The sequence below is a fragment of the Trematomus bernacchii genome, unplaced genomic scaffold, assembly GCF_902827165.1.
Source record: "Trematomus bernacchii unplaced genomic scaffold, fTreBer1.1, whole genome shotgun sequence".
In the NCBI taxonomy this organism is placed as follows: Eukaryota; Metazoa; Chordata; class Actinopteri; order Perciformes; family Nototheniidae; genus Trematomus; species Trematomus bernacchii.
This window is the reverse complement of record NW_022987945.1, coordinates 1-13,783: the sequence shown is the minus strand read 5'-3', so window position 1 is coordinate 13,783 and position 13,783 is coordinate 1. Positions and strand designations below refer to the sequence as shown.

Here is a 13,783-nt window from a genome sequence, read left to right as displayed (position 1 = left end):
ATTCTGGAAGAGTATCTCTGTTTCCAAATGATGGAGAGGAAAAATAAATCCATAAAATAATAAACCAATCCGTGACAGGAGGAATCACAGTGACAGCCAATCGGCAACCAGCACTGAAAACTCTTCCGGGATCTCTTTTCAGAATAAAAGCATGTGCAGTTCACAACACTAAAAGAATGGTCCCGAGCACTAGCATGTTTTAGACCTCGGTATTTACGAAATCCAGGACACACATATTTTTATGATGTCCATGTTTTTTGTTATATTAGGCATTATTATATTATAAATGATGTGTTCTGTCAATGCTGGTTGCGGATGTTTGATATTCTTATAAGCAAATTCCCCTAGGGGCTAAAATATATAATTCATTCATTACCCCTCTAGTCCCGAGCACTGACCTCAGCACGCCCATCAGGAGAGTCGCCAGGGTGTAGCCAATCACAGAGATGAGCCTGAGGGCTGTCTGCCGAACCATTTCTTCCTCCTGGACACACACACACACACACACACACACACACACACACATTACACACAGTACACATTTACTGACACAAACATTTGTATCATCTGTTGTAGACCCAAATACATTAAATAAAATAAGAACTCATTCTCAAAAAAGATAAACGCCATTCTTAAAATGTATAAACGAACAATAGTTAGATTAATATTGATTAGAGTGCACAATAGAAATAAAATAATTGAGAGAAGAAAGAGAGATATGTTATCTATCAAAACCCAGTTAGATGAACATTCATTGGATTGCACACTGTGTCTGTTTGTGTGGATATGTAGCAAATCAACATGTTAAATAGCACTTAATGACTGACTGAATGGAAATGACAATAAATGAAAATGTAAAACGAAAAAAGCGATCATGAAAATGTTTCCAATAAATGAATACAATTATTTTTGTCCACTTAGTTGTTCAGATATATCACATATTTGTAACTGAATGATGCATTCATTGAAACAGAACACAGTATAAACTGAGGAGTGAGTCCCGTGAGTTTCATGTGTTTTCTTCACTCCGCTGGGAAACTGCTCTCATGTCAAGAAGCATCAGATCAGTGCGCTGCATCGTCCAATCAGTGAGCGATACACAGTAAGGGGGCGGGGCGAGTGGCTGAGGATTTCACCGGAGGATGGTCTGGTGGTTCCTCGATTATAGCTCCTCGGTCCTCCGGCAGAAATAAGCGCCATGGGACGCTACTCAAGATGGCGCAGATCAACTTCCTTTGATACCGAGGACCGACGAGCGAGGAAATGAAAATAACCGACCTGAGACGCAGCCCAAGTGTGTGTGTGCGTGTGTCTATCAACCGGTCAGCATGGCGTTTCAGAACAAGAAGAGCAGCGCGAGACCCGCGGTAGGTGCAGCCGCTCCGGTACCGGGTTTGGGAGGACCGGGGGGACCGGGAGGAGCGGGCGGGGATCAGCACCGGGTTGCGGGTGCTGCAGCATGAGAGAACGATCATTATTATTAGATATTATTATGATCTGATTCATAGTGAACAGCAGGGACGTGCACAGGTACGGGCTAATGTTGCCCGGGCAACGGCCCGTTTGGTCTTTTTGGCTGACCTGTTTTTTTCTGTTGTGGCCGAATCAACACGATAAGCCCACAATTAGTATTGTAGCGTCTCGCTGCGGGAAACACTGTCAGCGCTGTCATCTGCCGGTGCGTTAAGACCACCTCAGTGTCGGATTTTGGCAGTTAGGGTATAAGAGACAAACCAGGGGACTTTACTTCCTCTTGATACCGTCGGTTATTTACAAAAAAACACCTAAATATAGCCTACTTGTTGTTGTGCTTCTGTCTCTCTGCCTGTTCATCTGTAAGCTCCCTCAACGGGGCCGCACGCTCTCTTTTCTTGATCGCCCTCTCACGGGTGAACAGTTCACTGTCCCGCTTCATTGTAGGATTTCTCTACCACTTTAGTTTGACCATCTCTGTTATTAAGTTATGGAATACTAAATAAATAAGTAATTAGATACCGTACCGTTACTGGCTGGACTCATAATGATAAGAATAAGAATAATGCGTATTGAACTGGTTTAATTAATTAGTGAGTTTATTTAAGGTAATTCGAGGCCCTATGTTATCAGTATGTATGTCTGCACAGCAGTTACAATGGTCAAACTACATTAGAACAGAATTGTCCCCATTTTGTCTTTAATAGTTACTAACATTAGATATTTTAATGAGATATGGACCGCAAAACAAAACATTTCCCTAGTTTTCATTTTTAAAATCAAGTTACCGAATGCAAGTAGTCGCCTTAGCTTATTTTGTTCTGTTACTGTTCAATTTAGTTGATGTAATAATCGTTTGGTTTCTTTTACATTAAAAACAAGATACCATTTTCAAAAGGTCTTATGTTTTTTTTTGGGGGGGAGGCCCTTTTTCCAGTTTAGAGCAATAGCCCCTCCAAATGTCTGTGCACGTCCCTGGTGAACAGTGTACCGTCAGATAATTAGACAGGTGTATTATAATCTTATACATTCTATATTCACTATATACTATGTACAATCAGATAATAACACACCTGTTTATTATCTGATCTATATTCACTATAATCTGACACATAGTGAATATACAATGAATCAGATACTAAATACAGTGTTATAATCTGACACATAGTGAATATACAATGAATCAGATACTAAATACAGTGTTATAATCTGACACATAGTGAATATACAATGCATCAGATACTAAGTACAGTGTTATAATCTGACACATAGTGAATATACAATGCATCAGATACTAAGTACAGTGTTATAATCTGACACAGTGAATATACAATGAATCAGATACTAAGTACAGTGTTATAATCTGACACAGTGAATATACAATGCATCAGATACTAAATACAGTGTTATAATCTGACACATAGTGAATATACAATGCATCAGATACTAAGTACAGTGTTATAATCTGACACATAGTGAATATACAATGAATCAGATACTAAGTACAGTGTTATAATCTGACACAGTGAATATACAATGAATCAGATACTAAGTACAGTGTTATAATCTGACACAGTGAATATACAATGCATCAGATACTAAGTACAGTGTTATAATCTGACACATAGTGAATATACAATGAATCAGATACTAAGTACAGTGTTATAATCTGACACAGTGAATATACAATGAATCAGATACTAAATACAGTGTTATAATCTGACACATAGTGAATATACAATGAATCAGATACTAAGTACAGTGTTATAATCTGACACAGTGAATATACAATGAATCAGATACTAAGTACAGTGTTATAATCTGACACATAGTGAATATACAATGAATCAGATACTAAGTACAGTGTTATAATCTGACACATAGTGAATATACAATGCATCAGATACTAAGTACAGTGTTATAATCTGACACATAGTGAATATACAATGAATCAGATACTAAGTACAGTGTTATAATCTGACACATAGTGAATATACAATGCATCAGATACTAAGTACAGTGTTATAATCTGACACAGTGAATATACAATGAATCAGATACTAAGTACAGTGTTATAATCTGACACATAGTGAATATACAATGAATCAGATACTAAGTACAGTGTTATAATCTGACACATAGTGAATATACAATGCATCAGATACTAAGTACAGTGTTATAATCTGACACATAGTGAATATACAATGCATCAGATACTAAGTACAGTGTTATAATCTGACACATAGTGAATATACAATGAATCAGATACTAAGTACAGTGTTATAATCTGACACATAGTGAATATACAATGAATCAGATACTAAGTACAGTGTTATAATCTGACACATAGTGAATATTACAATGCATCAGATACTAAGTACAGTGTATAATCTGACACATAGTGAATATACAATGCATCAGATACTAAGTACAGTGTTATAATCTGACACAGTGAATATACAATGCATCAGATACTAAATACAGTGTTATAATCTGACACATAGTGAATATACAATGAATCAGATACTAAGTACAGTGTTATAATCTGACACAGTGAATATACAATGAATCAGATACTAAGTACAGTGTTTAGTAATCCATGACACAGTGGAAATACAATGAATCAGATACTAAGTACCATGTGTTATAATCTGACACATGTGAATATACAATGCATCAGATACTAAGTACAGTGTTATAATCTGACACATAGTGAATATACAATGAATCAGATACTAAGTACAGTGTTATAATCTGACACAGTGAATATACAATGAATCAGATACTAAGTACAGTGTTATAATCTGACACAGTGAATATACAATGAATCAGATACTAAGTACAGTGTTATAATCTGACACATAGTGAATATACAATGCATCAGATACTAAGTACAGTGTTATAATCTGACACATAGTGAATATACAATAAATCAGATACTAAGTACAGTGTTATAATCTGACACATAGTGAATATACAATGAATCAGATACTAAGTACAGTGTTATAATCTGACACAGTGAATATACAATGAATCAGATACTAAGTACAGTGTTATAATCTGACACATAGTGAATATACAATGCATCAATACTAAGTACAGTGTTATAATCTGACACAGTGAATATACCAATGCATCAGATACTAAGTACAGTGTTATAATCTGACACAGTGAATATACAATGAATCAGATACTAAGTACAGTGTTATAATCTGACACATATTGAATATACAATGCATCAGATACTAAGTACAGTGTTATAATCTGACACAGTGAATATACAATGCATCATATACTAAGTACAGTGTTATAATCTGACACAGTGAATATACAATGCATCAGATACTAAGTACAGTGTTATAATCTGACACATAGTGAATATACAATGCATCAGATACTAAGTACAGTGTTATAATCTGACACACAGTGAATATACAATGAATCAGATACTAAGTACAGTGTTATAATCTGACACAGTGAATATACAATGAATCAGATACTAAGTACAGTGTTATAATCTGACACATAGTGAATATACAATGCATCAGATACTAAGTACAGTGTTATAATCTGACACAGTGAATATACAATGCATCAGATACTAAGTACAGTGTTATAATCTGACACATAGTGAATATATAATGCATCAGATACTAAGTACAGTGTTATAATCTGACACAGTGAATATACAATGCATCAGATACTAAGTACAGTGTTATAATCTGACACATAGTGAATATACAATGCATCAGATACTAAGTACAGTGTTATAATCTGACACAGTGAATATACAATGCATCAGATACTAAGTACAGTGTTATAATCTGACACAGTGAATATACAATGAATCAGATACTAAGTACAGTGTTATAATCTGACACAGTGAATATACAATGCATCAGATACTAAGTACAGTGTTATAATCTGACACATAGTGAATATACAATGAATCAGATACTAAGTACAGTGTTATAATCTGACACATAGTGAATATACAATGAATCAGATACTAAGTACAGTGTTATAATCTGACACATAGTGAATATACAATGCATCAGATACTAAGTACAGTGTTATAATCTGACACAGTGAATATACAATGCATCAGATACTAAGTACAGTGTTATAATCTGACACATAGTGAATATACAATGCATCAGATACTAAGTACAGTGTTATAATCTGACACAGTGAATATACAATGAATCAGATACTAAGTACAGTGTTATAATCTGACACAGTGAATATACAATGAATCAGATACTAAGTACAGTGTTATAATCTGACACATAGTGAATATACAATGCATCAGATACTAAGTACAGTGTTATAATCTGACACAGTGAATATACAATGCATCAGATACTAAGTACAGTGTTATAATCTGACACAGTGAATATACAATGCATCAGATACTAAGTACAGTGTTATAATCTGACACATAGTGAATATACAATGCATCAGATACTAAGTACAGTGTTATAATCTGACACACAGTGAATATACAATGAATCAGATACTAAGTACAGTGTTATAATCTGACACATAGTGAATATACAATGCATCAGATACCAAGTACAGTGTTATAATCTGACACATAGTGAATATACAATGCATCAGATACTAAGTACAGTGTTATAATCTGACACAGTGAATATACAATGCATGGGCACCAGTCCCCTGGTTTGTCTCTAGAGTCTAATGCCATGAGAAAAATCAGATCAATGTTCCACAATCCGTCACTAGATGTGGGGGGGGGGGGGGGATGCTTGAATTTTGACTCGAGCCGTCCCTTATAGATACTGTCTTTTTACGTTAGTGAGCCAGATCATTTGGCTCGGCTCTCTTAAAGCACCCAAACGGCTCTTCATGTTACCACAGTTTACCACGGAGCCTCAGTTTCTCCGCGAGGACTTACTGTCCTAATGTGCACAATGTAGTGACTGCTTTTTCCTCTTTTGTTTTCTTAGTTATGTTCTCTGTATTTTATATGTTTGTGTTATGTGTTATGTGTAACGTTGCTGCCTTCTTGGCCAGGTCAGCATTGAAAATGAGATTTGATCTCAATGTTTTTATCTGGTTAAATAAAGGTTAAATAAATAGAAAATGGTGCTAGCAGCTCACGCGCGTGCTCCACTAGCACCGCTCATCGCGTCCAAATCGCGCGCGTTCCGTGTTGTCCTGTAGCAGGCACCGCCGATGTCGGGGAAACGATCCTCAATACTCCGAAAAGAATCCCACCAGACTCCTTTGCCCCTCCAACAGAGGGATTTCCTTTTTCCTTTTCGTCATTTCAAGCGATAAAAACTCTCAATCTTCTCTCGAATTATTAATATCTTTGGACGCCCTCAGCTCGCGTTCAGGGCGTCCCGAGCTGAATAAGAGCGTCAAATGACGGCAAGACGCCCCCTGGCGGAAACGCTGATACATAACATATTATTATTCTAGTAAAAGGGCTCGCGTTGGCAGAAGCCTGATCCATACAGGCAGCCCTAAATAATAACAAGTAACCATCATGTGTGGTGCTATCTGTAGATGTCTGTCTTCTTTGTTGTTGATGTCATATTGTTTTCACAGAGCTGTGAACATGAATTTCCCCCTGGGGACAAATCAAATCAATGTTCTAAAATCCGTCACTAGATGTCGCTCATTGTACCAATACGGTTTATATAATACAGATTACCACGTGCTGTGGAAATGAATTCCCCCTGGGGACAATAAATCTAATCTGAACTAATTTAATATTCAATCCCACACTTAGCGATTGAGAACATCAATTCGTAACTTACCTCGTTTAAAGCACTTTTGTTGTAATACTATGGATTTAGTTGACACTACTAGCCGAGTTTCTTTTGTCCAATATTTCGCGGGCAGGTACATTGAATTAGAAGTAGAAGAAGAAGTAGTAGAAGAAGAAATACGCTAACGCTACAAACAGGCAACAACACTGTTACTCTGTTTTTACTGACATGTAACATTTTATTTCACCTTGCTCTGTTTTTTAACGCACATTCAAAAATGGGAACATTTTCGGGAGTTTGAACCGGGTACCGGCCACCGGAAACAGGGACTCTGCCCGGAAACGGGGACTCTGCCCGGAAACGGGGACTCTGCCCGGAAACGGGGACTCTGCCCGGAAACGGGGACTCTGCCCGGAAAACGGGGACTCTGCCCGGAAACGGGGACTCTGCCCGGAAACGGGGACTCTGCCCGGAAAACGGGGACTCTGCCCGGAAACGGGGACTCTGCCCGGAAAACGGGGACGTCTTGGTCACCCATCCGACTGTGTTTACAGCTAAGCACACACGCTAACATTAAGACTACAAGCTCACTTGGGGTTGAGGCTTTTTCACACGTTGCTTGACTGCCGGCCCACATATCTGATCTAAACATAGTAACGTGTGGTGGGGGAAATAATTATTTAAAGTTATTTAATAATTGTGACATTTATTGTACTTTTTGATGGATGAATGATGCTCAAAGTGAGGGGGCAAATAATACAACTGAGGGGGCAACGCTTTTGCCCCCTTGTGGCGCCGGGCCCGCATGGGAGTAGGAAGCATCCTCAATGTGGGTGGGACAATTTGACAGGGGGTGTGGGCAGGTGGTGGACCTAACCTCCTCTAGGGGGGTCCGGGGACATGCTCCTAACTATAATGATCATATAAAGGTGTGCCTTCGAAATACTTGTTTACATAAATGATTACCAAACCGTTTGAGACCCACTACTTCGACTAACGTGAACTATCTAAACCCTTTAGCTCACTGAGCTGTAGTTACCAGCCTCAGTCTGACAGGAGAGGACTCAGCGCAGCATGTGCACGGCTCATGTGCACGGCTCATGTGCACGGCTCATGTGTACGGCTATGTGCACGGCTCATGTGCACGGCTCATGTGCACGGCTCATGTGTACGGCTATGTGCACGGCTCATGTGTACGGCTCATGTGCACGGCTATGTGCACGGCTCATGTGCACGGCTATGTGCACAGCTATGTGCACGGCTCATGTGTATCACCGGCTGCCCTCTCCCCTCCCTGATGGACACCTCCCGCTGCCTCAGGAGAACACATTGTTAAGGACAGTTCACACCCCGGCTTTCACCTGTTCAACCTGCTGCCCTCCGGCAGGCGCTACAGGTGGATCATATCAAAAACAAACAGACTCAAAGACAGTTTTTTCCCAAGAGCCATCATGGCATACCTCTTAATCATCCAGCATGTGGAATAAATGTGACTCAGTACATATATACATATATATCATTACTATTATTATTATAAATACATACCTACTATTAATATTTATTACATTATAGACATTATAGATTTTATTTTTATACTCCTGGAAATAATTACTGCACTTTATTCCTTATTCCTAAGTATGTATGCTGCGTGTATTTGTTGTCTTATGTTGTGATGTTTTTTTTGTTTTGATGGCACCCTTGAAAGGTAGAAGCATTCATTTATCTCATTGTACCTGTATAATGACATTAAACGATTCTATTCTATTCGATTAGTAAGATTTAACCCACTGTATTGAATCTGTCGAAAACGTCAGCTTTGTAAGGAGCACTTGGTCAACAGCGTCAAAAGCCTTCCTGAGATCAAGGAAGACAGCACCTACATATGGGCTCGTGTCCAACATACATTTAACCTTTAACCATGATACAATGTACCGTCAGATAGTAAGTACAGTGTTATAATTTGACACATAGTGAATGTGGCGGGGGGTTAGGGTCAGATCTAACCCTACACACCCCCCCCCCCCCCCCCCCCCCCCCCCCCCCCCCCCCCCCCCCCCCCCCCCCCCCCCAGTTTACATGTTTTACCCAGAATGGACTCTATCTGTTTCCAGGGCGACCGTCTGCTCATCAAAGGAGGGAAAGTCGTGAACGATGATCAGTCGTTTTACGCCGACATCTACGTTGAGGACGGGATCATCAAGTACCTTCATTATTATTAATTGCTGACTTCCTGCTGTCCTCTCTGACTTCCGGTTGTCCTCTCTGACTTCCTGTTGTCCTTTCAGATATGTCTCTGACTTCCTGCTGTCCTCTCTGACTTCCTGTTGTCCTCTCTGACTTCCTGTTGTCCTCTGACTTCCTGCTGTCCTCTCTGACTTCCTGTTGTCCTTTCAGATATGTCTCTGACTTCCTGTTGTTCTCTCTGACTTCCTGTTGTCCTTTCAGATATGTCTCTGACTTCCTGCTGTCCTCTCTGACTTCTTGCTGTCCTCTCTGACTTCCTGTTGTCCTCTCTGACTTCCTGCTGTCCTCTCTGACTTCTTGCTGTCCTCTCTGACTTCCTGTTGTCCTCTCTGATTTCCTGTTGTCCTTTCAGATATGTCTCTGACTTCCTGCTGTCCTCTCTGACTTCCTGTTGTCCTCTCTGACTTCCTGCTGTCCTCTCTGACTTCCTGTTGACCTTTCAGATATGTCTCTGACTTCCTGCTGTCCTCTCTGACTTCCTGTTGTCCTCTCTGACTTCCTGTTGTCCTCTCTGACTTCCTGCTGTCCTCTCTGACTTCCTGTTGACCTTTCAGATATGTCTCTGACTTCCTGCTGTCCTCTCTGACTTCCTGTTGTCCTCTCTGATTTCCTGTTGTCCTTTCAGATATGTCTCTGACTTCCTGCTGTCCTCTCTGACTTCCTGTTGTCCTCTCTGACTTCCTGCTGTCCTCTCTGACTTCCTGCTGTCCTCTCTGACTTCCTGTTGTCCTCTCTGATTTCCTGTTGACCTTTCATTTATGTCTCTGACTTCCTGTTGTCCTCTCTGACTTCCTGTTGTCCTCTCAGGCAGATGGGGGAGAGCCTCCTGGTCCCGGGGGGGGGTTTCCAGACGGTAGAGGCCTACGGTCAGCTGGTGTTTCCTGGAGGCGTCGATGCTAACACCAGCCTGTTCTCCCCCCAGAGAGGCCAGCAGCCTGCAGACGACCTGCAGCGAGGAACCAGAGCGGCTCTGTGGGGAGGAACCACCACCATCTGTAGGTACACCTGTAAACACTGCACCATCTGTAGGTACACCTGTAAACACTGTACCATCTGTAGGTACACCTGTAAACACTGCACCATCTGTAGGTACACCTGTAAACACTGCACCATCTGTACACCTGTAAACACTGTACCATCTGTAGGTACACCTGTAAACACTGCACCATCTGTAGGTACACCTGTAAACACTGCACCATCTGTAGGTACACCTGTAAACACTGTACCATCTGTAGGTACACCTGTAAACACTGCACCATCTGTAGGTACACCTGTAAACACTGCACCCATCTGTACACCTGTAAACACTGTACCATCTGTAGGTACACCTGTAAACACTGCACCATCTGTAGGTACACCTGTAAACACTGTACCATCTGTAGGTACACCTGTAAACACTGCACCATCTGTAGGTACACCTGTAAACACTGTACCATCTGTAGGTACACCTGTAAACACTGTACCATCTGTAGGTACACCTGTAAACACTGCACCATCTGTAGGTACACCTGTAAACACTGTACCATCTCTAGGTACACCTGTAAACACTGCACCATCTCTAGGTACACCTGTAAACACTGTACCATCTGTAGGTACACCTGTAAACACTGCACCATCTGTAGGTACACCTGTAAACACTGTACCATCTGTAGGTACACCTGTAAACACTGCACCATCTGTAGGTACACCTGTAAACACTGTACCATCTCTAGGTACACCTGTAAACACTGCACCATCTCTAGGTACACCTGTAAACACTGTACCATCTGTAGGTACACCTGTAAACACTGTACCATCTGTAGGTACACCTGTAAACACTGCACCTACCATCTGTAGGTACACCTGTAAACACTGTACCATCTGTAGGTACACCTGTAAACACTGCACCATCTGTAGGTACACCTGTAAACACTGCACCATCTGTAGGTACACCTGTAAACACTGTACCATCTGTAGGTACACCTGTAAACACTGCACCATCTGTAGGTACACCTATAAACACTGTACCATCTGTAGGTACACCTGTAAACACTGCACCATCTGTAGGTACACCTGTAAACACTGCACCATCTGTACACCTGTAAACACTGTACCGTCTGTAGGTACACCTGTAAACACTGCACCATCTCTAGGTACACCTGTAAACACTGTACCATCTGTAGGTACACCTGTAAACATTGCACCATCTGTAGGTACACCTGTAAACACTGTACCATCTCTAGGTACACCTGTAAACACGCACCATCTGTAACCTGTAAACACTGTACGTCTGTAGTACACCTGTAAACACTGTACCATCTGTAGGTACACCTGTAAACACTGCACCATCTGCTAGGTACACCTGTAAAACACTGTACCATCTCTAGGTACACCTGTAAACACTGCCCATCTGTACACCTGTAAACACTGTACCATCTGTAGGTACACCTGTAAACACTGTACCATCTGTAGGTACACCTGTAAACACTGTACCATCTGTACACCTGTAAACACTGTACCATCTGTAGGTACACCTGTAAAACACTGCACCATCTCTAGGTACACCTGTAAACACTGTACCATCTGTAGGTACACCTGTAAACACTGTACCATCTGTAGGTACACCTGTAAACACTGTACCATCTGTAGGTACACCTGTAAACACTGCACCATCTGTAGGTACACCTGTAAACACTGTACCATCTGTAGGTACACCTGTAAACACTGTACCATCTGTAGGTACACCTGTAAACACTGTACCATCTGTAGGTACACCTGTAAACACTGCACCATCTGTACACCTGTAAACACTGTACCATCTGTAGGTACACCTGTAAACACTGTACCATCTGTACACCTGTAAACACTGCACCATCTGTAGGTACACCTGTAAACACTGTACCATCTGTAGGTACACCTGTAAACACTGTACCATCTGTAGGTACACCTGTAAACACTGTACCATCTGTAGGTACACCTGTAAACACTGCACCATCTGTAGGTACACCTGAAAACACTGTACCATCTCTAGGTACCTGTAAACACTGCACCATCTTAGACACCTTAAAACACTGTACCATGTGTAGGTACACCTGTAAACACTGTACCATCTGTAGGTACACCTGTAAACACTGTACCATCTGTAGGTACAACCTGTAAACACTGCACCATCTGTAGGTACACCTGTAACACTGTACCATCTCTAGGTACACCTGTAAACACTGCACCATCTGTAGGTACACCTGTAAACACTGTACCATCTGTAGGTACACCTGTAAACACTGTACCATCTGTAGGTACACATGTAAACACTGTACCATCTCTAGGTACACCTGTAAACACTGCACCATCTCTAGGTACACCTGTAAACACTGTACCATCTCTAGGTACACCTGTAAACACTGCACCATCTGTAGGTACACCTGTAAACACTGTACCATCTGTAGGTACACCTGTAAACACTGTACCATCTGTAGGTGCACCTGTAAACACTGCACCATCTGTAGGTACACCTATAAACACTGCACCATCTGTAGGTACACCTGTAAACACTGTACCATCTGTAGGTACACCTGTAAACACTGCACCATCTGTAGGTACACCTGTAAACACTGCACCATCTGTAGGTACACCTGTAAACACTGTACCATCTGTAGGTACACCTGTAAACACTGTACCATCTGTAGGTACACCTGTAAACACTGCACCATCTGTATGTACACCTATAAACACTGCACCATCTGTAGGTACACCTGTAAACACTGTACCATCTGTAGGTACACCTGTAAACACTGTACCATCTGTAGGTGCACCTGTAAACACTGTACCATCTGTAGGTACACCTGTAAACACTGCACCATCTGTAGGTACACCTATAAACACTGTACCATCTGTACACCTGTAAACACTGCACCATCTGTAGGTACACATATAAACACTGTACCATCTGTACACCTGTAAACACTGTACCATCTGTAGGTACACCTGTAAACACTGCACCATCTGTAGGTACACCTGTAAACACTGCACCATCTGTACACCTGTAAACACTGTACCGTCTGTAGGTACACCTGTAAACACTGTACCATCTGTAGGTACACCTGTAAACACTGCACCATCTCTAGGTACACCTGTAAACACTGTACCATCTGTAGGTACACCTGTAAACACTGCACCATCTGTACACCTGTAAACACTGTACCATCTGTAGGTACACCTGTAAACACTGTACCATCTGTAGGTACACCTGTAAACACTGTACCATCCGTACACCTGTAAACACTGCACCATCTCTAGGTAAGCCTGTAAACACTGTACCATCTGTAGGTACACCTGTAAACACTGTA

The 13,783-nt window shown here is 41.1% G+C and overlaps 1 protein-coding gene across 1 annotated transcript; it reads left to right on the top strand.

The window, feature by feature from the left end:
* Window positions 1–1,210: 1,210 nt before the first annotated feature.
* Window positions 1,211–10,453, top strand: LOC117470807 (dihydropyrimidinase-related protein 2-like; the record flags this gene model as incomplete). Its single annotated transcript, XM_034115682.1, is given in 3 exon segments — window positions 1,211–1,367; window positions 9,326–9,414; window positions 10,266–10,453. Coding segments are annotated over 3 exon segments (316 nt in total), but the record flags the coding sequence as incomplete, so codon positions are not given.
* Window positions 10,454–13,783: the final 3,330 nt, after the last annotated feature.